General features: G+C 43.2%; 1 protein-coding gene across 1 annotated transcript in view; it reads right to left on the minus strand.

Moving 5' to 3' along the window:
* Positions 1-4,005: 4,005 nt before the first annotated feature.
* b4galt5 (UDP-Gal:betaGlcNAc beta 1,4- galactosyltransferase, polypeptide 5) overlaps positions 4,006-27,814 on the minus strand; it is a 53,263-nt gene continuing 29,454 nt past the window's right edge. Inside the window, exons 2-9 of the mRNA XM_024385146.2 lie at positions 13,068-13,187; positions 10,714-10,827; positions 9,978-10,105; positions 8,820-8,936; positions 8,501-8,688; positions 8,226-8,348; positions 5,494-5,595; positions 4,006-4,968 (exon numbers count right to left, since the gene is read on the minus strand). Of these exons, the coding sequence (XP_024240914.1) occupies positions 4,818-4,968; positions 5,494-5,595; positions 8,226-8,348; positions 8,501-8,688; positions 8,820-8,936; positions 9,978-10,105; positions 10,714-10,827; positions 13,068-13,187 (1,043 nt within the window). The 3' untranslated portion in view covers positions 4,006-4,817. The remainder of the gene's footprint in view (positions 4,969-5,493; positions 5,596-8,225; positions 8,349-8,500; positions 8,689-8,819; positions 8,937-9,977; positions 10,106-10,713; positions 10,828-13,067; positions 13,188-27,814) is intronic.

Raw genomic sequence — 27,814 nt, forward strand, 5'->3', positions numbered from 1 at the left:
CCAGTCCTAATCCTCGAGAGCTGCAGCACTGTAAAGACCAACCAATGTCACTGACAAGACAGTATACTGCAGTACATGTTTACTTGGTTTCCCAGGTCTAGGTCACTCACTGGTTCAAGGCAAAGGAACAGAACCAGAGGCTGCAGGCCTCGGGTCTGGACTGGGACTTACCTTGAAGGTCTGGGGTTAACCTAGAAGTGACAGACAACAGGGTGATTCACACCCAGGCCTCAGGTTAGCACTACTACTGGGTTTTATTCCTCTCCTCCTCTAGCAGTAGTGGAAACCTTAAGGCTCGAATCAGAACACTCCAGCCTACAACCTCAGGCTCTCTGAGTAGAGCAGAGCTTGAAAACAAACAAAACCTAATTATTTACAAACAAAAAACAACAACCTCTTGTAAATGACACCTGGGCCCCTGGCATTGACAGGCTCCACCATTTCAATCAAACACACTCGAAGAGGAAGACTTTAGAGAAACTAGCAGCTAATGTCAACAACTCTCCACTAAGCACCTCTAACGTGATTGGCCACAGTAGGTAAGTAAACACATGCTTCTAGTTGGGTGACATTAAAAAGAGGAAGGATGAACCAATAAGAGGGGTACTTCCTGTAGCCATCTACACACAGGATTGGTTCCCAGGCAGCATGTAGTGAGTGGCTCCCCCAATCGAAGGGCAAGCAGATCAGCACCATTGATTATCGATGAAGAAACAGAAGGTGCTTAGCAGGAGGAAGTGACTTTATAAATTAGGAGTCTTCCTCTTCCTGTGGTCGTCACACAAAATGGCCTACGTCTACATTGCCGGTTCAGCTGATTTAACGAACATATAAAATCCAAAATTAACCTCTAGATCCTAATCTCTATGCATGTGTGTAGATCCAAGTGGATTGGACAGGTATAAGCAATATGGCAGACATTCCAACTAGCATTTAAAAAAAAGGCATGGTGGAGCCGTTACCATTTTGCTAATTGTTTCAGATCTAAGTGCATAGAGTTTAGGGGCAGGGGTTAATTTGGAACATCTTTCCACACAGGTTGAAATTTCAATCTCACAACCACAAGTTTCAGTGCTTCTAACACAGCCTGTCTCACAGCAAGTTTACTGAATCATCATCACCACCACAACAAAATCAATCAATCAATCACAGGAAGTCATCTTTAAAAGATTAAATAAATAAAAGGAGGTCCCGCCTCCGTCATATCATGGGAACACAAAAAAACTTTTTCCCCCAATGATAAATCTGAAGAAAGTCAATGATTTGACAAGGCGATGTGTGTGAAATGAACTATCAGTATATTAAAGCTATGGAGACACCAAGACATGGAGGGGCCGGTGTGTTGGAATATAGGCCTTTGAACAGAGACAACAGTAGGACCACATTTGATGTTACTTCAGTACTGTGACAAAACCAATTCACTCAAACACTGCCACACACACACACACACGCACGCTAGCACATGCACTCTCCACACACACACGTATGATGGGATTATAAATGTTCTACTGTAATAATGTTGTATGATGTACCGTTTTATTTTTGCCTTCATTTGTTTGGACCCCAGGAAGAGTTGCCATAGCAGCAGCTAATGGGGATCCTTAAAAACTACAAATACAAAAATACACATATCTGCACAGACGAGAAGACGAAGGGCTGGAATTGCTGGAGATATTTGGAGTGGTGAATGTGCCTTAGTTTGTGAGGTCTCATGTAGCATACCACCCAAACACAAACGCCAGTATTCAGACTTTTCCCACACACAGACATACACACCGGCTAAAGATTAACCACTTGCTAATGACTTAATCTGTGTCTGCAGTTACTTTCTGACCTTTGAGCAGTGCCTAAGGGCACCGTCATCATAGTCCAGCAGGACGGGGAGGGGGCTGGAAAGCGCTGCCATGGTGTCTAACCAACGTCAGAATGACATTACACAAAGCAGCTGCAAACACAGTGCAGTGTCTCTTTAAATAGACACTAGTGAAAGTGCCTCTGCAGGCTCCATCACAAATGACCCTATAGATGAATAAACATTTATGTTTAGGGTAAAGGGGATAGAACAGTGTCTCTAGTTTTAGACTGCCTCTCAAACATCATCCTATTCCTATACAGTGTTACACATGATTTTGGAACACACAGGCCTATAGGGAAAAAGAGTGTGAATTGGGAGACAGGCTTAAACTGCATGACATGATGTGAACAGTGAACATTTCAGTTTAGGAGACTCACTAAACATGTGTCTGACATCAGAAATCCCTCAAAGCAGTAAAAACAGGATGCTGAAAAGCCCATGTGCATAGCTATCCCTCTCTCTCTCTCACATACATAGCTATCCCTCTCTCACTCACACATACATAGCTATCCCTCTCTCTCTCTCACACATACATAGCTATCCCTCTCTCTCTCACACATACATAGCTATCCCTCTCTCTCTCTCACACATACATAGCTATCCCTCTCTCTCTCTCACACATACATAGCTATCCCTCTCTCTCTCACACATACATAGCTATCCCTCTCTCTCACACATACATAGGTATCCCTCTCTCACACATACATAGCTATCCCTCTCTCTCTCTCACACATACATAGCTATCCCTCTCTCTCTCACACATACATAGCTATCCCTCTCACACATACATAGCTATCCCTCTCTCTCTCTCTCTCACACATACATAGCTATCCCTCTCTCTCTCTCACACATACATAGCTATCCCTCTCTCTCTCTCACACATAGCTATCCCTCTCTCTCTCGCTCTCACACATACATAGCTATCCCTCTCTCTCTCTCTCACACATACATAGCTATCCCTCTCTCACACATACATAGCTATCCCTCTCTCTCTCACACATACATAGCTATCCCTCTCTCTCTCACACATACATAGCTATCCCTCTCACACATACATAGCTATCCCTCTCACACATACATAGCTATCCCTCTCTCTCTCTCTCTCTCCCTCTCACACATACATAGCTATCCCTCTCTCTCTCTCTCACACATACATAGCTATCCCTCTCTCTCACACATAGCTATCCCTCTCTCTCCCTCTCTCTCACACATACATAGCTATCCCTCTCTCTCTCACACATACATAGCTATCCCTCGCTCTCTCACACACATACATAACTATCCCTCTCTCACACACACACATACATAGCTATCCCTCTCTCTCTCACACACACACATACATAGCTATCCCTCTCTCTCTCACACATATACATACATAGCTATTCCTCTCTCACACATACATACATAGCTATCCCTCTCTCTCACACATACATACATAGCTATCCCTCTCTCTCACACATACATACATAGCTATCCCTCTCTCTCTCACACACATATACATACATAGCTATCCCTCTCTCTCACATATACATACATAGCTATCCCTCTCTCTCACATATACATACATAGCTATCCCTCTCTCTCTCACATATACATAGCTATCCCTCTCTCTCTCACACATACATAGCTATCCCTCTCTCTCACATATACATACATAGCTATCCCTCTCTCTCTCACACATACATACATAGCTATCCCTCTCTCTCTCACACATACATAGCTATCCCTCTCTCTCTCACACATACATAGCTATCCCTCTCTCTCTCACACATACATAGCTATCCCTCTCTCTCTCACACACATAACTATCCTCTCTCACACACACACATACATAGCTATCCCTCTCTCTCTCACACACACATACATAGCTATCCCTCTCTCTCTCACATATACATACATAGCTATCCCTCTCTCTCACACATACATACATACATACGCTATCCTCTCTCTCTCACACATATACATACATAGCTATCCCTCTCTCTCACACATACATACATAGCTATCCCTCTCTCTCACACATACATACATACATAGCTATCCCTCTCTCTCTCACATATACATACATAGCTATCCCTCTCTCTCACACATACATACATACATACATACATAGCTATCCCTCTCTCTCTCACACATATACATACATAGCTATCCCTCTCTCTCACACATACATACATAGCTATCCCTCTCTCTCTCTCTCTCTCTCTCTCTCTCTCTCTCACACTGTACTGTCAAAGATTTTCAATTTGCTAGGCTAGTATGTTTATTTAGCTAAAGGTGTGTCTACTGTGACCAGTCAGCCACTCTGCACACAAGTCAGTCTCAAGCTAATGTTATACCTTTGTCCACAGCGTCTCCCTCTCCCTCCATGTCCTACACAGAGCCAGCTGTGAGGACCTACTCTGTGTGTGTCTGTTTTTCACAGGTTTAATAAGTCAATGAAAAATATTCAGGTCAAATATTCAAGGTCAAAATAAAATCAAAGCCTAGGGACTGTGTCAGCAGATTTGTGTGTACAACGTAACTCCTTCAGCCACATACACAAACTACACTACTGTCCCCTCCACACCACAGCCCTATAGAGGGAACGTGTTCCTGTTTCCCTTATGGTTACAGTTGCCATTGTCTCCATGAGTGAATTAACGACTTACTGAACAAATTAATGAAAGAATGAATGCTAAAGGCCCAAAATGGTGTGGAGGGCAGGAAGAGATAGAAGAGTGGAGAAGCTCGGATGATAGAAGTGATTGATGGACCACAGCACAAAACGAGTGCGGCTTTCTCCTTACATGTCACGAGGATTGATCAATCAACACCGTTCTGCATGTCTTTTTTGCTTAAAAAAACTGAATCAAAGTAAATTAACTAAAAAGTCCTAAGGAGTGCTGTGACTGGTGAGATATGGCTGACGTCCATAATGACTTCGTTTCCCCAGAGGGCTGTGTGGCCCGCTGCTTCCTGGTCAGTTATAGTCTGCTATAGGGGCTAGCTTCCTGCTCAGGCTGACTGATATGTTGGTGTAGAGAGGCCTCCGGGACAATAGGGGGGAGTACCGCAGGTTGTTGAGCCCATCCAGACTCTGTCTCTCCTTAGAGCGCCTTAGAAGAGTGTACCTGGGAGGACAGAAGAAAGACAGGGATCAGACAGAGGAGAATGAAGTCTGCCGGCCTCGAGCCTAGACGCTGTTCCAAGGTCAGTTTGGGTCCCAGAGAAGATGAAGTAGAAGAGACCAGAAGGAAGTCATGGTAGACTATTGGGAAATACCCCAGGTTTACGACGGCTCAATTTGACGTGTTCGACCAACCGCTGACTTGTGTTAGTATTTAGGAATGAGAGTAGAGAGGATATGCTTGGAATGTAGCTCCCAAGCAAGTCACATGCAAAATCTTTGGAGGAGTGGAGAACTCCCTGAAAGCCACTAACTCGGACTCTTCATGTGACTGGCTCACATGGGCCGGGGCTGCATTCCTCTCACAAACACCCTCTTTATCCAAATCCCCAAGTACCACCGGGGATGTGTGTTAGTGTACTAGAGAGTGGCATGTGTGTGTGTGTGTGTGTGTGTGTGTGTGTGTGTGCGCGTGCATGCGTGCGCATGTGTGCGTGCATGTGCGTGCGTGTGCGTGCGAGAGACTAACCTTCCCAGGAACTGCACCTCGCCACGGTGATGGTGTGGGATTGACATGTAACGGCCCAACTCTCCCTGCGGCCGACTGACCGTGTAGTTAGCATACTGCACCCTGTCAGACACACAGTAACACTACAGAGTCACACACTCACAACGGCATGGTATAAACAATTCAAAGACACAGCACAAACTGTACAGTACATACTGTTGTCAGTGATTGTGTAAAGCTTGGGGCGCAGTAGACACATCTGCTTCAGTGGGAGTGGACTCTGTCGTGTGTGTGTGTGTGTGTGGGGGGATAACAATGCTGTATGGCAAAGACAAATGGAGGAAGAATGCCTGCTGTGTGTCCAACTAGTTCTCACAGTCTCACTACACAACAAATGTCTAAGTTGTCCCAAATGTCAAATTTAGAAATTTAATGTTTTGGATAGGGTTAAACATTATGTTTAGGCACTCATTCTGAATGGTTAATGTAAAGGTTAAGGCAGTGGTATTCAAACTTTCTCTGGGGACCCACTTTTTCTCCCAAGAATTTCTTGCGACCCAAACCCACCTCAAATCTAATGCACAACCTTAAAAATAAATCTGTCAATTTTGATTTTTACATCAACAAATAAGAATGCAATGAATTGAAGATTCTCTTATTAAAATTAAAAGAAACCAATAAATACATTTACTCAATAACATGTGAGAATGCTGTTCCTCGACTACAGCTCAGCATTTAACACCATAGTACCCTCCAAACTAGTCATCGAGCCGGAGACCCTGGGTCTCGACCCCACCCTGTGCAACTGGGTCCTGGACTTCCTGACGGGCCGCCCCCAGGTGGTGAGGGTAGGTAACAACATCTCCACCCCGCTGATCCTCAACACTGGGGCCCCACAAGGGTGTGTTGTCAGCCCTCTCCTGTACTCCCTGTTAACCCACGACTGCGTGGCCATGCACGCCTCCAACTCAATCATCAAGTTTGCAGACAACACTACAGTGGTAGGCTTGATTACCAACAATGACAAGATGGCCTACAGGGAGGAGGTGAGGGCCCTTGGAGTGTGGTGTCAGGAAAATAACCTCACACTCAACGTCAACAAAAACAAAGGAGATGATCGTGGACTTCAGGAAACAGCAGAGGGAGCACCCCCCTATCCACATCGACGGGACAGTAGTGGAGAGGGTAGAAAGTTTTAAGTTCCTTGGCGTACAGTACACATCACAGACCAACTGAAATGGTCCAACCACACAGACAGCGTGGTGAAGAAGGCGCAGCAGCGCCTCTTCAACCTCAGGAGGCTGAAGAAATTTGGCTTGTCACCAAAAAAACAAACTTTTACAGATGCACAATCGAGAGCATCCTGTCGGGCTGTATCACCGCCTGGTACGGCAACTGCTCCGCCCATAACCTTAAGGCTCTCCAGAGGGTAGTGAGGTCTGCACAACGCATCACCGGGGGCAAACTACCTGCCCTCCAGGACACCTACACCACCCGATGTCACAGGAAGGCCAAAAAGATCATCAAGGACAACAACCACCCGAGCCACTGCCTGTTCACCCCGCTATCATCCATAAGGCGAGGTCAGTACAGGTGCATCAAAACAGGGACCGAGAGACTGAAAAACAGCTTCTATCTCAAGGCCATCAGACTGTTAAACAGCCACCACTAACATTGAGTGGCTGCTGCCAACACACTGACACTGACACTGACTCAACTCCAGCCACTTTAATAATGGAAAAAGTGATGTAATAAATGTATCACTAGCCACTTTAAACAATGCCACTTCATATAATGTTTACATACCCTACATTACTCATCTCATATGTATATACTGTACTCGATACCATCTTAGTCATTCCTTTACATTTGTGTGTATAAGGTAGTTGTGAAATTGTTAGGTTAGATTACTCGTTGGTTATTACTGCATTGTCGGAACTTTAGCATTTCACTAAACTCGCATTGACATCTGCTAACCATGTGTATGTGACAAATACAATTTGATTTGACATTGTATCCTTCTCAAAAACGTATTTAAATTGTCTCATACAATATGTACTGTGACCGAACTGAAATTCTCCCGCGACCCCACTAGGGTTCGTAACCCCGACCTTGAATTGCAGGGCCTCCCGGGTGGTGCAGTGGTCTAGGGCACTGCATCGCAGCGCTAGCTGTACCACCAGAGACTCTGGGTTCGTGCCCAGGCTCTGTCGCAGGCGGCCGCGACCGGGAGGTCCGTGAGGCGACGCACAATTGGCCTAGCGTTGTCCGGGTTAGGGAGGGTTTGGCCGGTAGGGATGTCCTTCTCTCATCGCGCACCAGTGACTCCTGTGGCGGGCCGGGTGCAGTGCATGCGCCAGGTGTTTCCTCCGACACATTGGTGTGGCTGGCTTCCGGGTTGGATGCGCGCTGTGTTAAGAAGCAGTGCGGCTTGGTTGGGTTGTGTATCGGAGGACGCATGACTTTCAACCTTCGTCTCTCCCGAGCCAGTACGGGAGTTGTAGCGATGAGACAAGATAGTAGCTCCTAAAACAATTGGATACCACGAAATTGGGGAGAAAAAGGGGTAAAAAAATGTTTTGCAATTAATTGCAATTAAACAATGTCAACACTATCGACAGCCTCGCACTGTAAACCTGTCACAGGGGACATGGTGTGTGTATGGAGGTGTGTGTGTGTTGTTTATGTTCTGTATGAGTACAGGAAGTAATAAAAGGGAGGAGTGAAGCGTGTGGGTAGGGCGTTCTCCTCACCTGTTCCAAAGGTCGTCGTCTTCTCCTCCCCAGCCCCAGAATGCATTGGGAAAGCCATTGATCTTGGTGAACTGTTCCACTGTTAGACCACTGACGCCACCAAAGAACTCATTGTACGGAAGCCTAGAGGACACACACGTACACAGAGTTAGCATTACACACACATATCTGAAATGGTTAGGAGAAACCTGGACAACTCCAACTAATGGAAAAATTGTGTGTGTTAGCACGTGACAATACACACACGCGCATCTGAAAGTTTGTGAGAGACTCACATGTAGGAGTACTTGTTGAGTTTGACAGCGAAGTGGCGAGGCATGTCTCCACAGCCGTAGTAGTTCCTGTCGTTCTCCAACATGTGGTCTACATCGTGGAACACCATACAGTCCCAGTCCAGGTCCCGCATAGCCTCCCGGAAGCCCACGTTAAACAACATGGCCCTATTGAAGGGCTCACTACCAACCTAGGAGGAGAGGGAGGAGTGGTCCGAGGGAGGAGAGAAAGAGGTTGTCCAGTGAGCCACACATACCCAAGCAGTTCTGTGGTTGTCCAGTGAGCCACACATACCCAAGCAGTGTGTGCATGCATGTTTACCTGCTCTACAACATAGAAGGCGAACTGTAGCCTCTGTCTTTGTAGTGCTGGTATCAGGTGTCTGAGTAAGATGGGCAGGTGCTCATGGCGGTTTCGGAATGGGACCAGTATCGCCACCTAGATAGGGAGGGGAACAACATTACACATCAGATAAGGCACAACCACTACAGAAGTAAGGAAGAAGGCATTTAAGTATTTCAACAGGCCTTTCAAAAATATAAATTTCACACAATCAAATATGGCATTTACTGATCATAGCACGGGGATAGGTGGATTGAAGGTCACTCTGGAGAGGGCCAACTAAATGCTTTCCCTGGTTTTGGTTTTTAAAAGAGTTATCTTAGTAACAGCAGCAGCTTTAAAGAGATTCTCCAGTACTTCTGTATACTTCTTAGCCAGTAGTTCTGAAAGAAGTGCTCACAAGCCAAAACTGATCCCAGTAAATTGCGTACTTGTGCAGAGATGTGCACCACGTCATTGCTCTCTTTCTCGCTCTGCTCTGTGCGCATATGGTTAGCTGTCACTCAAATGGCAAGGGGCTGAAGCTCATTGGCTAGAACTCGAATTGCTAGAGGGCTGGCCTACGTGGGGGAACTTGTATGGAAAATGGTGCAGCACAAGTTCCAGAAAAACGGTCACTTTCAAACTAGGGTTACGTGGCTAAGTGAGGTAAGACCGTAATTATTCTCAGAGATGATGCATGTATGAACTACACATTGACACATTCATCCCAAAGCAGGAGGTAAAAAAAATAATAATAATAGTAATAATAATAGCCAAAATTCTAGAACATGTCTTTAGGTTTCCTTTGAGCCGGAGTAGGGAAATGGAGATGTCAACCATCAAACCCCCTCTGTCAATCAACTGTCTTCCTGCAGAAACAGTGTCTGGTTCACACACATCTAGCTGGAATTTAGTGTCACTGTTTGGCTGCTCTGTTTTGTGAATGTGTTTGTGTGCCTTCATTTCCTTGAGAAGAAGTTAGACATGGGAGGAATGTAGTCCTGGCTGCACACTCTTGAAGTGCAATATATATTTCCAGTTCAAATTTAAAAAGACTAATAAATACATTATCCATTACAGTGCATGTGCAGTATGCATGTGCAGCATGTGCAGTATGACAGCGCGTGTGATGGACTGCGCCAATCACTAACTCACCTTCCAGCGTGGGACACAGTCCCTGGGCTTCCAGTAGCCCCCCAGGGTCATGCTAGGCTCAGCATTCAACAGAACCCTCTCCACATCCTCCAGAGCCATCTCACTCATATTCACCTCCAGCCTCCCCTCTGAGTGAGTGAGTGAGTGTGAGAGAGAGAGGTCAACACTGAATGAACAGGACAGCACGCAACCATATATACACTTGTAAGACTAAATAAACTGACATTCAAGAACTGAGGTAACAGTCTTTTACTTAACTAGCTAGGGGAGCACAAAGCTCAGAATAGAACTCTATAGGTATAAAATACCAATCTCATTGTGAAGTGAACTCTTTGAAAGTAGTGCTTGAAATAAATCAAACATGTGTACCATGTGACTAGCTAATGGTTTAAGGCCAATATTCTAGAGTGTGTGTTTATGGTTTTACTATCCTTGTGGGGAACAGAAGTCCTCACAAGGATAGTAAAACAAGGAAACAAGTGGGGACATTTTGTCGGCCCCCACAAGGAAAAAATATATTGTAGGCTTAGGTTTACAATAGGGTTAGAATTAAGGGTTAGGTTTACAATAGGGGTTAGAATTAAGGGTTAGGTTTACAATAGGGGTTAGAATTAAGGGTTAGGTTTAAGGTTAGGGATTTGGGGTTAAGGTTATGGAAAATCAGATTTTTAAATGGGAATCAACCGTTTGGTCCCTACAAGGATAGTAAAACAAACACGTGTGTGTGTGTACTCACTCATGGAGGGCAGTCTCTCTGGGCAAATCTGTGAGGACAAATAGGTGAAGCTGTCGGGGAGGTATGTGGTGGGCGGCACATCACTCTCACTCAGGTTGAAGTCATAGGCATAATCTGGTCCCAGACAGAAAGAGAAATCAATGGCCTAACCTAAATACATTTCCACTACTGCCAGTATGTTGCTCAGTGTTAATCGTCCGGACACACAGACTGTGTAGAAAAATGGCACACTGTTCACCTTGTGCTGTGGTGAAAAGTAGTGAACTATAAAAAGGAATTGGGGGCCTAGACGCAGCCAGAGAGAACTCATTCATTATGACACCTTAGACTACTACAGTGAGCTCCAAAGGTATTGGGTTTTTGCTCTGTACTGAGTAGGTGTCTCTGTAATGAGTAGGTGTCTCTAAACCTTTAACTGGTACTGTATACGTGAATTAAAGTAGTCAAAATGTAGTATTTGGTCCCATATTCACAATGATTACAACAAGCTTGTGACTCTACAAACTTAATGGATGCATTTGCTGTTTTTCGTTTTTTTTTTCAGGAGGTAGAACAGCTTTAATATTGCAGATAGATTGTGGGTTCCATCAATTCAAGTCATGGCTACGGAACGCCGTTTGGGTCATGGCTACGGAACGCCGTTTGGGTCTTTAAGTGGCAAAACAAATATACTATTTAACGTGTCAGGACCTGAATATGACTGCACGTCACATTTAACGCATTTATTAACTTTTTACATAGTTATTACACATTGACTACACTAATCACTCGTATTTCATATGTCAAAGATTCATTGATACGTATGCTATGATGCTGGTGAAGTTGTCTCGCACACCTACAGTGCTGGTCATAAAAAGAAGCTAGTTAGCTCATGGATGCAAACAATGTTCTTCCCCAAAAACATAGCAAAGTGACAATCAAAGCGACAAGCTAGCTAACTATATACTGTAGCTAGGTGTCATCATCTAAAACAACCCTACATTTATAAGACAGTTCTTATTTGATTAATGGTGGTTGGACCCATCTATGTGAAGCTAGCTACAATAAGGATTAGCCACAAGTGGACTTTGCGCTTATCCTTTAAAATAAAAGTATGGCATAATTCTACTATTTGTATTCATTTGCAGCACTGTCAATGACACTTTAATTTAGAAGGCAAACCGCAAATTAGACTATTCTTCCTAATCCTTATTGTGGCTGGCTTCAGAACACATAGTCCGGTCGAGCCTCACTAGCAAGATGAAGCTAGCTGGCTGCTTATAATGTTAGCTTTGGGCAAAAGGGTTAAGTAAGCTGGCTAGCAATTTTTTTTCATGAACTTAAGTTCAATTTCAATAGGCGAACAACAAGTGGCAACCTAGCTAATACTTACTCACAAGGTTTCCAAAATCATTGCTAAGAATAATGAAAATGACTGCAGTTTCTACAAGTCATTGTTTTCAGGCTGGTTATATTTGTTCTAGCTAGGTACCAAGGCTAAAGCTAGCTACCCCAGAAGTTGCAGTCTAACAAATGATGCTTTATTACCAACGCGGTATTGAAAACACATTGTTCGTGGCCGGTGTTTGCAGACTTTTTGTACAGCTTTGACAGTGCTACTGTATCTTATTTTAACACGCAAAGAGCCAAACGGCGTTCCATAGCATGTATGTCGTGAAGCTAATTGCAGTGACGCTATTACTGTGCAACTCCGATAGGGCAACATCTGAAAAATAGCGCACTTTGTAGTGTGTACCGGTGCTCGACCAGTGTGTGAAAGCCAACATCACCCACGACAGAGAACGGTTGATTGCAAAGGGCACTGAATTCCATTATCTTGGCTTTAATGGATTTCATCTTTGAGTTGTCTCGCTGAAATTTTCTTACTCTTTGAAATGACTGCTTGACTTGTTGACTGCTCGATCCACACAGCAGACATTGTGGGCTAGGATAGGAATGTTGTGTTGCACGTATAATGCTACATTTTATGTGGCGTCGTTACGTCATGTACCTACGTTATATAGGTATGCACGTCAGCTTTGACATTGGTTTTGCACTTTGCCGTTAAACTAGACATCAGCCGATATGGATGTTGGTACTTTTAGCTAATATCGTCCGATTCCGATATGTTCACTGATATATCATGCATCTCTACTCCTATGTTATTGTAATGGTGAGAGGTTATCATGTGTTATTGGTATGATATTGGTGTGTGTAACTGCCTCACTCATCATTTTTCACGATTCATTCAGGACTAACCGTAATCATGGTAGCATCCACAATAATGTAGAAGTGTTAAGAAACATATTATATCGAGAACCTGTGTTAGCAGACTTGTGCCCTAACATTAAGAACCTGTGTTAGCTGTGTCTTACCTGTGCCATTGATATTGTAACCACCTCTGACCACCTGCTCTAGAACCTGAACACCGATATTCTTCACGTTGTCCTTGATGTGAATCCCTGTGGCCTGCACCATAAACAGGTACTCATTTACTACGGAGAGAGGAGGGAGAGAGGAGTGAAATGTTAGTTCATTGATGCAGTCATATGGTCCTGCTCTGTCAAAATTACCTGCAATTTGGTATATTTTCTGCCAAAAAAAGATTGAGGAGACATTTAGAAACCACACCACTAACACGAAGGATGAACTTCTGTAAGTGAGAACTACAATGAAGAAAACAGACACTGCTAACTCTGTCAGGGAACTGTAACATCAGTATACAATCCAACATTGAAAGAGCAATCATTTTCATAAAGGGTGTATTCAGACTGGAATGTTTATTTCAGATCCTGCATGGATGTGTCTAATATAACCACCTGAAACTAACCCAAATGAAAATAGGGGCACCCAGTGAGGATGCACCATAAAAATAATGATCCTCCAAAGGCAAAACTCCTATATGGTACATAAATATAAGGGCAGAACTCTCCCCTCTCCTGATTTATTAAGAGAGCTAACTTTGATATGCGATTTTGCTTTTTGAGTCAAATTAGATCAAGCCCATTTCAAGCTTGTCAACAAAATATATACAGTGGGGCAAAAAAGTATTTAGTCAGCCACCAATTGTGCAAGTTCTCCCACTTAAAAATATGAGAGAGGCCTGGCCCCTCTGGTCTGTTCTGACCCTAATTGATTATCTGTGTTGTGTCTTTATGAGGGGATTCCCCCAAACACAAAGGGTCTCTGCTGAAGCAGCTGACAGAGAAGAATGCTAATATGGATTGAGATAGGGAGATGGATGGGGGAGAGAGGGAAAGAACATATATCTAATTTAAAATGGAAAGAAAGAGCGACAGAGAAAGAGAGCGAGAGAGAGCGCATTTCCCGGGCATGTGCCTCAAAACCAAATGTTACCTGGCTCACCACTCCCCCCTGGACTGGACTTGAACAGCCTTTACGATCAGGTCCACCTATACAAGGCAGCAATCCCAACTTTTACTAGGACCCTAAAGGACTTAGCCCTCAACCGTAGCCCCAACACCTCACATAGAAGCAACAGACACCCCACCCAGACCAGCGAGACCCCCCCCCCAGGACCTGCACCAAGAGGATCCACACCAAGTGGTCCCACATCCAGACCACCATCAGACACATCCCCACCCCAACCAGTCGACCTATAAAGGTTGGGGAAGGTCAAGAGCCATGCGTCCTCCGAAACACAACTCAACCAAGCTGCACTGCTTCTTAACACAGCGCGCATCCAACCCGGAAACCAGCCGCACCAACGTGTCGGAGGAAACACCGAACACCTAGCGACCTGGTCAGTTCGCACCCGCCACAGGAGTCGCTAGTGCGCAATGAGACAAGGATATTCCTACCGGCCAAATGTTCCCTAACCCAGACAACGCTAGGCCAATTGTGCGTCACTCCATGGACCTCGAACCCAGAGTCTCTGGTGGCACAGCTAGCACTGCAATGCAGTGCCTTAGACCACTGCGACATCCGGGAGGCCCTAAAACAGGAACATTTTACATCTGACTAGAAATGAATAAGGAGATTATCTCAACCCTCGAAAAATGTTTTCATGTGCGCTACCTAAACCTAAACTACCTAAAAGAAACATCCCTTTTTCAGGACCCTGTCTTTCAAAGATAATTCATAAAAATCCAAAACAACTTCACAGAATGTTCAATGAACCATAAACAATTAATGAACATGCACCTGTAGAACGGTTGTTAACCTCTTTCAGCTAGGGGGCACTATTTTATGCTTGGAAAAATAACGTTCCCAAAGTAAACGGCATATTTCTCAGGCCCATATGCTATAATATGCATATAATTTACAGATTAGGATAGAAAACACTCTAAAGTTTTCAAAAATGTCAAAATACTGTCTGAGTGTAACAGAACTGATATTGCAGGCGAAAAACGGAGGAAAATCAAACCAGGAAGTGGCCTCTATTTTGAAAGCTCCATGTTCAGCCTGCCTTCGCTCCATTTAAAGAGATATCAACCAGATTCTTTTTCCTATCGCTTCCTCAAGGTGTCAGTCTTTAGACATAGTTTCAGGCTTTTACTTTGAAAAATGAGCGAGAAAGATAACATCGCATCAGGTGTTCGCATGAGTTTTGCTTGCTCAACAGAGCTCGGGCAGCCATCGTCTCTCCCTCTCCTACTGAAAAAGAGACAGTGCCGGTTGATATATCATCGATTATATATTTTAAAAACAACCTGAGGATTGATTATAAAAAATGTTTGACATGTTTCTGTGGATATTACGGATACTATTTGGAATTTGTAGTCCGAGTTGTCGTGACCGCTCAAGCCTGAGGATTTCTGAACATAACGCGCCAAACAAACGGAGGTATTAAATAATCTTTATAGAACAAAAGGAACATTTATTGTGTAACTGGGAGTCTCGTGAGTGAAAACATCCGAAGATCATCAAAAGGTAAGCGATTAGGTAAGTGATTTGATTTTTGTGACCAAGCTACTTTGATGCTAGGTGTTCATAATGTTTTGTCTAGTGATCGATAAACTTACAAAACGCTTGGATTGCTTTCGCTGTAAAGCATATTTTCAAAATCTGACACGACAGGGTGAGTAACAAAAAGCTAAGCTGTGTTTTGCTATATTGCACTTGTGATTTCATGAATAGAAATATGTTTAGTAATATTTTTTGAAAGTGGCGCTCTGCAATTCAGCGGTTGTTGATGAAAATTATCCCGCTAACGGGATGGGTTGCGTCAAAAAGTTAAGACACTAACAGCTTACAAACGGTAGGCAATTAAGGCCACAGTTATGAAAACTTAGGACACTAAAGAGGCCTTTCTACTGACTCTGAAAAACACCAAAAGAAAGATGCCCAGGAGTCCCTGCTCATCTGCGTGAACGTGCCTTAGGCATGCTGCAAGGAGGAATGAGGACTGCAAATGTGGCCAGGGCAATACATTGCAATTACTGTCCGCAATAGGCTGAGAGAGGCTGGACTGAGGGCTTGTAGGCCTGTTGTAAGGCAGGTCCTCACCAGACATCACCGGCAACAATGTCGCCTATGGGCACAAACCCACTGTCGCTGGACTAGATAGGACTGGCAAAAAGTGCCCTTCACTTACAAGTCACGGTTTTGACTTACCTTGGGTGATGGTCGGATTCGCGTTTATGGTCAAAGGAATGAGCGTTACACAAGGCCTGTACTCTGGAGTGGGATCAATTTGGAGGTGGAGGGTCCGTCATGGTCTGGGGTAGTGTGTCACAGCATCATCGAACTGAGCTTGTTGTCATTGCAGGCAATCTCAACGCTGTGTGTTACAGGGAAGACATCCTCCTCCCTCAAGTGGTACCCTTCTTGCAGGCTCATCCTGACATGACTCTCCAGTATGACAATGCCACCAGCCATACTGCTCGTTCTGTGTGTGATTTCCTGCAAGCCAGGAATGTCAGTGATCTGCCATGTCCAGCGAAGAGCCCGGATCTCACTCCCATTGAACACGTCTGGGACCTGTTGGATCGGAGGGTGAAGGCCATTCCCCCCAGAAATGTCAGGGAACTTGCAGGTGCCTTCGTGGAACAACAAGAACTGGCAAATCTGGAGCAGTCCATGAGGAGGAGATGCACTGCAGTACTTAATGCATCTGGTGGCCACACCAGATACTTACTGTTACTTTTGACCCCCCCCCCTTGTTCAGGGACATATTATTCCATTTCTGTTAGTCAAATGTCTGTGGAACTTGTTCAGTTTGTCTCAGTTGTTGAATTTTGTTATGTTCATAAAAATATTTACCCGTTAGGTTTGCTGAAAATAATTGCAGTTGACAGAGGACGTTTCTTTTTTTGCTGAGTTTATATACCCCCAATAGAATCCTCATACTTTAACGATGACAACTTCTCCATCCTAGAGGGGGAGATCAACCATTTCCAGGCCCAGGGACATGTACGAGTCTGACGATCTAAATGCCAGAACTGGAAAAGAACCTGACACTCTTAGCACACAAACAGCATGTCCTCCCAAATATACCCTTAGACACAACTATGACAAAACCACCAACAAAAACGAGTCACAACGACTACAGCTCTGTCTCACGCTGGGTCTGTACATAGTCAAATGGTAGGCTTCGAGGGGACTCTTACGGTAGGTACACCTACAGCTCATCCCTTGTCAGTAGTACAGTAGATGACTATCACAGACCTCAACTCAGAGCGTTCAGTCAGCCCACTGACACCCCTATCAGAGCAAAATCCCACTCAACGTAAGCAATACTCAAATCATGAGGCATCAAAGCCAAAAGGAACTGCATAATATTAAGAAAACCAAAAACGAATTCAATCCCTTCTAGACAACTTCCTGGACAAAACGTTTCTCTTAATAGCGAAGGTGTAAACATAGCAGTAGAAATCCTAGACCGTATATTTGATCTTTCAGCTTCCGTATCAAATCCAAAAATGTCAAGCAGACAACTTAAGAAAATTAACAACAATAAAAAGGTTTTTGCGTTCTTCATCAAACCAAAGAAAGAAATTGAGAAACCTATCCAACCAGAAAACCTGAGCCTACGCCTTCACGATGGTAAATCACTAAAACAATACAGAAACACACTATGGAACAAGGAACAGCACATCAGAAATCAGCTCAATGTAACTGAAGAACCCATAGAATGTAAAATACAAACCCTCCAACCACAACATGCCTGTGGTGTTGATGTTATCCTAAAAGAAATGGTTAAATATCCAGAACACAAAATCCAGTTGACTACACTTACATTTTTTAACATCCTCAGCTCTGGCATCTTCCCCAATAATATTTGGAACCAAGGACTAATCACCCCAATCCACAAAAGCGTAGACAAATATGACCCCAATAACTAATGTGGGATATGCGTCAACAGCAATTTTGGGAAAATCCTCTGCATTATCATTAAAAGCAAACGTGTACATTTCCTCAGTGAAAACAATGTACTGAGGAAATTTCAAAATAGGCTTTTAACCAAATTACGGTACGACAGCGCACGTGTTCACCCTGCACACCCTAATTGACAAACAAGCAAACCAACACAAAGGCAAAATCTTAACATGCTTTGTTGATTTCAAAAATGCTTTTGACTCAATTTGGCTTCAGGGTTTGCTACACATTGATGGAAAGCGGTGTTGGGGGAAAAACATACAATATTATAAAATCCATATACACAACCAACAAATGGTCGGTTAAAATTGGCTCTGGCCTTAACACGTACATTTCTTTCCACAGGGCCGTGGAGTGGACAGGGATGCAGCTTAAGCCCCACCCTCTTCAACACATATATCAACGAATTGGAGAAGGCACTAAAACAAATTTGCCACGCCCCGACTCACCCTACTAGAATCGGAAGTCAAACGTCTACTGTTTGCTGATGATCTGGTGCTTCTGTCCCTAACCAAGGGCCTACAGCAGTACCTAGATCTTCTGCACAGGTTGTCAGACCTGGGTCCTGACAGTAAATCTCATTAAGACGAAAATAATAGTGTTCCAAAAAAAGTCCATTTGCCAGGACCACAAATACAAATTCCATCTAGACATAATTGCCCTAGATTACACACAAAAAAAAGACACAAAAAAGAGACATAAATAAATTCTACAACCACCTAAAAAAAAAAAAATGTGATTCCCAAACCGTCCATAACAAAGCCATCACCTACAGAGAGATTAACCTGGAGAAGAGTCCCCTGAGCAAGCTGGTCCTGGGGCTCTGTTCACAAACACAAACAGAGCCCCAGGACAGCAATACAAATTAGATCCAACCATATCATGAGAAAACAAAAAGATAATTACTTGACACATTGGAAAGAATTTACAAAACAACAGAGCAAACTAGAATACTCTCTGTTTAGGGCCAAATATAGCACACCGTGGCAGAATACCTGACCACTGTGACTGACCCAAAAAGGAGAGCTTTAGGAAAGCTTTAACAGACTCAGTGAGCATAGCCTTGCTATTGAGAAAGGCCACCTTGGCCTGCCTTCTCTTGAGAGCCAGGTCTGTGTATGTGCACACTGCCCACAAAATCCAGAAGAGAGGAAAAAAAGGAAAAAACAGAAACTGCAACAATGATCAGGGGAGAGACAAATCTCCAGCCACGATCACAGACTCACATGGCTGCACCTGATATCGAGGAGAAAGAACAAAAAATAAACACCAAACTTTCTATGCAGATCTGACCTCCAGTTCTGCCATCTGTCCAATAAGAACATCTTATACTGATGGCCCCTCCCATTCTGTCCTATAGGATTATTTTATACTGATATGCCCCTGCCCTCTCTTCTCCCATCACTGCCCCTTGCCTAGTTCCTAACCTCCTGCCAAATGTATGACAATATTAGAGACACATATTTCACTCAGATTTCACAGACCCACAAATAATTCAAAAGCATATCCAATTTTGATAAACTCTCATATCTACTGGGTGAAATACCACAGTGTGCCATCACAGCAGCAAGATCTGTGACCTGTTGCCACAAGAAAAGGGCAACCAATGAAGAACAAACGTCATTGTAAATACAACCCATATTTAATGTTTATTTATTTTCCATTTTGTACTTTAACAATTTGCACATCGTTACAACAGTGTATATAGACATAATATCACATTTAAAATGTATATTTTCCTTTGAAACTTTTGTAAGTGTAGTGTTTAAGGTACATTTTTTAAATTGTTTATTTCATTTTTGTTTATTTATTTGACTTGCTCTGGGAATTGAGAGAGATGGTATGCAGTAGAGAGAGACACGCAATAAAGAAGCACTGAAGTCTCTCCTTATTGTTTCCTGTATGTTTCTCTGGGGAGTCAGAGAGTAGAAAACAGGCCTGTTTCTCTCCCTTTAACCTAATGTCAACCTCCACACATGACAACCTGCACCACCACACCACATATACAGTTGAAATCGGAAGTTTACATACACTCAGGTTGGAGTCAATAAAACTAATTTTTCAACCACTCCACAAATTTCTTGTTAACAAACTATAGTTTTGGCAAGTTGGTTAGGACATCTACTTTGTGCATGACACAAGTCATTTTTCCAACAATTGTTTACAGACAGATTATTTCACGTATAATTCACTGTATCACAATTCCAGTGGGTCAGAAGTTTACATATACTAAGTTGACTGTGCCTTTAAACAGCTTGGAAAATTCCAGAAAATGTCATGGCTTTAGAAGCTTCTGATGGGCTAATTGACATCATTTGAGTCAATTGAGGTGTACCTGTGGATGCATTTCAAGGCCTACCTTCAAACTCAGTGCCTCTTTGCTTGACATCATGGGAAAATCTAAAGAAATCAGCCAAGACCTCAGAAAAAAATTGTAGACCTCCACAAGTCTGGTTCTTCCTTGGGAACAATTTCCAAACGCCTGAAGGTACCACATTCATGTGGTACAAACAATAGTACACAAGTATAAACACCATGGGACCACGCAGCCGTCATACCGCTCAGGAAGGAGACGCGTTCTGTCTCCTACAGATGAACGTGCTTTGGTGTGAAAAGTGCAAATCAATCCTAGAACAACATCAAAGGACCTTGAAGATGCTGGAGGAAACCGGTACAAAAGTATCTATATCCACAGTAAAACGAGTTCTATATCACCAAAACCTGAAAAGCCGCTCAGCAAGGAAGACGCCACTGCTCCAAAACCGCCATAAAAAAAAGCAAGACTACGGTTTGCAACTGTTTGGCCATAATGACCATCGATATGTTTGGAGGACATGTTTGGGGGAGGCTTGCAAGCCGAAGAATACCATCCCAACTGTGAAGCAATGGGGTGGCAGCATCATGTTGTAGGGTTTCTTTGCTGGCGGGGGCGACTGGGGCACTTCACAAAATAGATTGCATCATAAGGATGGAAAATTATGTGGATATAATGAGGCAACATCTCAAGATATCAGTCAGGAAGTCAAAGCTTAATCGCAAATGCGTCTTCCAAATAAACATGGCCCCAAGCATACTTCCAAAGTTGTGGCAAAATGGCTTAAGGACAACAAAGTCAAGGTATTGGAGTGGCCATCATAAATCCCTGACCTCAATCCCATAGAAAATCTGTGGGCAGAACTGAAAAAGCGTGTGCAAGCAAGGAGGCCTACAAACCTGACTCAGTTACACCAGCTCTGTCAGGAGGAATGGGTCAAAATTCCCTGAACTTATTGTGGGAAACTTGTGGAAGGCTACTTGAAATGTTTGACCCAATGCTACCAAATACTAATTGAGTGTATGCAAACTTCTGACCCACTGGGAATATGATAAAAGCTGAAATAAATAATTCTCTACTATTATTATTTAACTTTCTTAAAATAAAGTGGTGATCCTATCTGACCTAAGACAGGGAATTTTTACTAGGATTAATGTCAGGAATTGTGAAAAACTGAGTTGAAATGTATTTGGCTAAAGGTGTATATAAACTTCCGACTTCAATTGTAGGCAGCACCGCACCACCGCTTGTTTGTAGGTGACCAAATACTTATTTTCCACCATAATTTGCAAATAAATTAATTAAAAGTCCTACAATGTGATTTTCTGGATCTTTTTTTCTCTCATTTTGTCTGTCATAGTTGAAGTGTACCTATGATGAAAATTACAGGCCTCTCATCTTTTTAAGTAGGAGAACTTGCACAATTGGTGGCTGACTAAATACTTTTTTGCCCCACTGTATAGGCAGCACCGCACCACATATAGGCACCAAATTACAAGACCAAACAGACCAAAATAATCAAGAATGTCTGAATTGTTATTATTCATTCTGTCAGCACTAGACCTGGGTTCAAATACTGCTTAAAATATCTCAAATACATTTGAAGTAAGTATTCTGATTTTGTTTTATTTGAATATATTTGGAAATACACTCCCATGTATTTAACCTAGGTATTTGAAAATAATGTCAAATAGATTTTGGTAGACTATTTGGTTTTTACAAAGAACCATTCAAATAAAATTACTTTTTGGGGCTGTGTATTTGAAAGTACTCAAATAAACAGATACTCTAATACACATGTATTTGAACACAACTCTGGTCAACCAAATGAGAGTGCTGGCTTCTTCTTCCACTGTAAATGTTTGGTTAGTGGTTTTAAACAGGTCTGTCCATCTGTCTGGGCGTGGGAACCACATGAGTGGGCTGACTTGTTTGTGTCGTCTGGAAAGTACATGCATAAAGGATGTGGTTCAACTGCTATACCCAACTCTCTCACACACACACACACACACACACACACACACACACACACACACACAAATACATTAGGAACACCTTTCCTAATATGGAGTTGCACCCCATTTTGCCCTCAGAATAGACTCAATACGTTGAGGCATAGACTCCACAAGGTGTCTAAAACGTTCCTCAGGGATGCTGGTCCATGTTGACTCCACAAGGTGTCTAAAACGTTCCTCAGGGATGCTGGTCCATGTTGACTCCACAAGGTGTCTAAAACGTTCCTCAGGGATGCTGGTCCATGTTGACTCCACAAGGTGTCTAAAACGTTCCTCAGGGATGCTGGTCCATGTTGACTCCACAAGGTGTCTAAAACGTTCCTCAGGGATGCTGGTCCATGTTGACTCCACAAGGTGTCTAAAACGTTCCTCAGGGATGCTGGTCCATGTTGACTCCACAAGGTGTCTAAAACGTTCCTCAGGGATGCTGGTCCATGTTGACTCCACAAGGTGTCTAAAACGTTCCTCAGGGATGCTGGTCCATGTTGACTCCACAAGGTGTCTAAAACGTTCCTCAGGGATGCTGGTCCATGTTGACTCCACAAGGTGTCTAAAACGTTCCTCAGGGATGCTGGTCCATGTTGACTCCACAAGGTGTCTAAAACGTTCCTCAGGGATGCTGGTCCATGTTGACTCCACAAGGTGTCTAAAACGTTCCTCAGGGATGCTGGTCCATGTTGACTCCACAAGGTGTCTAAAACGTTCCTCAGGGATGCTGGTCCATGTTGACTCCAATGCTTCACACCGTTGTGTCAAGTTGACTGGATGTCCTTTGGGTGGGGGACCATTCTTGATACACATGTGAAAACCCCAGCAGTGTTGCAGTTCGACACACTCAAACTGTTGCACCTGGCACCTACTACCACACCCCATCCAAAGGCACTTAAATATTTTTAAACCCTCTGAATGCCACACAATCTATGGCTCAATTGTTTCAAGGCATAAACATCCTTCTTTAACCAGTCTCCTCCCCTTCATCTACACTGATTGAAGTAGATTTAACAGGTGACATCAATAAGAGATATCTTTCACTAGAGTCACCTGGTCAGTCTGTCATGGAAAGAGCATGTTTTGTACATCATGTTACACTCTATGTAGATTAATAGCACAATCAACCACGGCACTACAAAGGCCATATGTTCAGTATTTATAATAATATCAGATGTAATACTCCTTTAGTAAACAATATACCCATGGTTTACATGTATCCATGTCATAGCCAGTAATTAGCAGAGTGGTGCCAAGTGGAGTACTGCCCATTGTTCATTAGACTGTTGCCTGAGAGACTACAACAGTGGAAGGGAAGGGTAGGACCACTACAACTGACTGATTCCTACAAAGCTGTGTCTATGTCCGCATCGCTGTGTATTAGTGTATGTACGGTGTGTGTGTGTGTGTGTGTGTCATTCGTTAGCTGAGTCACAAGGCCAACCTGAAAGTCGAGGACAATGAGCCTTTGAGCCAAGAGGAGCTTTGTCTCAGTGTGCGTTTCATATCTCTTTATTAATCTCATCAACCAATATCCCATTCCCAGCAGCATTCCGCAAAACACTCACTTTCTTTGTGTGTGTGTGTGTGTGTGTGTGTGTGTGTGTGTGTGTGTGTATGTGTGTGTACACTGGCTTACATGTATGCTATCGTAAGCATGGATTGTGTATGTGTGTAACGCCATGAAATGTGATTTATCAGTAATTCTATTACCATGACATTCACATTGGTAGAGACCAATAATAGCCTTGGTTGCAGAACTAGAGAGACTACAGACCACCAATAACTGAATTAATGTTCTCCTCTTATTTCTGCAGAACACATAAACATAGCTGAGATTCCAATAAAATACTCTGCATCCGTATCCACATCAATGTAGCATTTCCTGTGTGTACACACACACACACACACACACACACACACACACACACACACACACACACTACATGAAGGTGTGAGAACATGCATTATGTGTGAGCATGAAGTGTATTGTGTTTGGGTGTACACCGTCTATATAGAAGCATGTGTGTGTACGTACTTATGTGCCAATTGGAAAGGCTTTATCTAGTGAAACATTTAATTCAAAGACACACAGCCTTATCCCAGTCCTTCTGATACACCCACTCCCTCCATATGGTGAGAAATGACAGAGGCTGACAGTATTTGATATAGCCTACAGGCACTGAAATACTCCAACTCACACACTTTCCACATGCAGGCACCCACTCATCACTCTGTGTCGATGCCAACTCATGTTATGCCTGAGCCTATCTCAGAGCTCACAGACAAGTCACGGTCTGTGTGTGTGTGTGTGTGTGTGTATGTGGGGGGGGGGTCCATAATGATCGAATCATCTGAGTAATGCTCCTTCTGGGTAAGCAACAAAGACAGTAAATCTTTTGGATGAGTCCATCTGAGACCTGTCCAGTAAAACCCTTCTCACATGGCCAGCACTGAACCCTTCTAAGCTTGATGGGAGATCTTGGTCGACCTTGTTCTCCAGAGCTCTGTAAAAACACTGTTCTCATGCCAAGCTCACCCCTACCTCGCTTCCCTTTATCCTATCCTCTTCTCTCTCTCCCCCTCTGTGTTCTCCCTCCTCTCTCTCCCCCTCTGTACATTTTCTGTCATGTTTCAACGTTCCACCATGACAACCATCAGTGATGAATGTGAAGCTGTATAGGAAGAGGGTTCTGGTAAGCTAGTAGCCATCCCAACTGGCATCCTACTGCTGGCTCGCGTTTGAAGCTATGCAGGGTTTGGTATTTTCAATCATTTGATGGAAGGCTAGTATCAGTTTGGTCTTTTAGATCATAATGATTATATGGGGAGGGATGACCTGATCCTAGATCATCACTACTCTGAGATGCTTTGTGAATATGGGCCCTGCAGATGCAGCATGATGTGATGTTTAATATCTGCTCGGCTGTATTTCCCTCTAGTACATGTGAATTCTCCTTGGTCATCTGCAGAGATTAAATGATTGAAAGAATGTTAACTGGCTTACAAGAACACGGCCACAAAATACTGCTATGAAGGCAATATTGACCACACACACACACACACACACACACACACACACACAGCAATAGGAGATGATCCTGCTGGCTGTCTGATAAGAGCTGAAAGGGCAGGTTTACAATAGGAACACACACACACATACAAGACTAAGGTTTTAAAGCTGTCACTCTGAAAAACGGTCATTTTTACCATCAGCCCATATCAGCACTTCCCACATACCTGCAACAGAGCCTGAGGACCTACAAACACAAAATACAGAGAAAGAGAGATAGCTGTTATTGGCAGAGAGGTTTGGAACTCTTATTGGTCTACCAATTACCAAAACAGGCTGAAATTTCAGGCAGTGTTTTCAAACAGCTCTAACACCAAAAAGGCATTATCATAATTTTCACATTATTATTACAACCTTAGTGCAGAAGTATATATAAAAAAAACACAGAAACATCCAAGTTTGACTACACTGGGCCTTTAAACCATTAAGTGATTCAATTGGACCGCAAATAATTACAACAAAAACGCACAATTATGAAGATTGATTGCTGCTATAGATCAGAGAGTATGTCGATGATGATGGACCGTAGAGTAGTGTTCTAGCATCATTAGGAGGTGCTGTTGCAGGTGAAAGGTTCCCGTTGATGCTAAACTATTATTGGATGTCCTCTCTGGAACCGCTAGACCAGCTTGACCACAGTAAGTGATGCCGAGAAGCCCGAAGGCAGTCCGAGATCGACATGCTTCACACACACACACACACGCACCCACACTTAATTTTGCTAAATTTAGATGTGAAGGGGCCCCTCTCGCTATCAAGACTGGTCGAACCACAAACCCTCCCTTAGATAAACCGATCTGTACTTTCTGTAACAATGGATCCATTGAAACAGACTCAAGCCTTGCTTTACTGTGGGCCATACAACAACATTAGGGATGATCTTTCTCAGCAACGAAAACAATTTTAACAGTCTGGATGAAAATAATAAATTGTGTCAACTTTTATCAGGTAACAATGTAAATGCCTGCGCCAACGCCTGCTACCTTATCTTTCAACTGAGATGTTTCTTCACAAGTGCTTTAATGTAATGTCATCTACTGTACATGTGTTTCGATATACACACAAACACACACTTGAAGTCGGAAGTTTACATACACTTGGGTTGGAGTCATTAAAACAAATTTTTCAACCACTCCACACATTTCTTGTTAACAAACTATAGTTTTGGCAAGTCGGTTAGGACGTCTACTTTGTGCATAACACAAGTAATTTTTTCCGACAATTGTTTACAGACAGATTATTTCACTGTCTCACAATTCCAGTGGGTCAGAAGTTGACTGTGCCTTTAAACAGCTTGGAAAATTCCAGAAAATTATGTCATGGCTTTAGAAGCTTCTGAAGGCTAATTGACATAATTTGAGTCAATTGGAGGTGTACCTGGATGTATTTCAAAGCCTACCTTCAAACCCAGTGCCTCTTTGCTTGACATCATGGGAAAATCAAAAGAAATCAGCCAAGACCACAGACTAAAAATTGTAGATCTCCACAAGTCTGGTTCATCCTTGGGAGCAATTTCCAAACGCCTGAAGGTACCACGTTCATCTGTACAAACAATAGTACGCAAGTATAAACACCATGGAACTACGCAGCCGTCATACCGCTCAGGAAGGAGATACGTTCTGTTTCCAAGAGATGGAATTTGGTGCGAAAAGTACAAATCAATCCCAGAACAACAGCAAAGGACCTTGTGAAGACGCTGGAGGAAACCGGTACAAATGTATCTGTATCCACTAGAGGTCGACCGATTAATCGGAATGGCCATAACAATCGGAAATCGGTATTTTTGGGCGCCAATTTGAGATTTTAATATATATATTTTTTAATATATATATTTTATATACCTTCATTTAACCAGGCAAGTCAGTTAAGAACACATTCTTATTTTCAATGACGACCTAGGAACGGTGGGTTAACTGCCTCGTTCAGGGGCAGAACGACAGATTTACCTTGTCAGCTCGGGGGATCCAATCTTGCAATGTTACAGTTAACTCATCCAACGCAATAACGACCTGCCTCTCTCTCGTTGCACTCCACAAGGAGACTGCCTGTTACGCGGATGCAGTAAGCCAAGGTAAGTTGCTAGCTAGCATTAAACTTATCTTATAAAAAACAATCAATTATAAACACTAGTTAACTACACATGGTTGATGATATTACTAGATATTATCTAGCGTGTCCTGCGTTGCATATAATCTGACTGAGCATACAAGTATCTAAGTATCTGACTGAGCGGTGGTAGGCAGAAGCAGGCACGTAAACATTCATTCAAACAGCACTTTCCTGCGTTTTGCCAGCAGCTCTTCGTTGTGCATCAAGCATTGTGCTGTTTATGACTTCAAGCCTATCAACTCCGGAGATGAGGCTGGTGTAACCGAGCGTTTCAAACGTCAC

Source organism: Oncorhynchus tshawytscha, linkage group LG22 (genome assembly GCF_018296145.1).
Source record: "Oncorhynchus tshawytscha isolate Ot180627B linkage group LG22, Otsh_v2.0, whole genome shotgun sequence".
Classification (NCBI taxonomy): domain Eukaryota; kingdom Metazoa; phylum Chordata; class Actinopteri; order Salmoniformes; family Salmonidae; genus Oncorhynchus; species Oncorhynchus tshawytscha.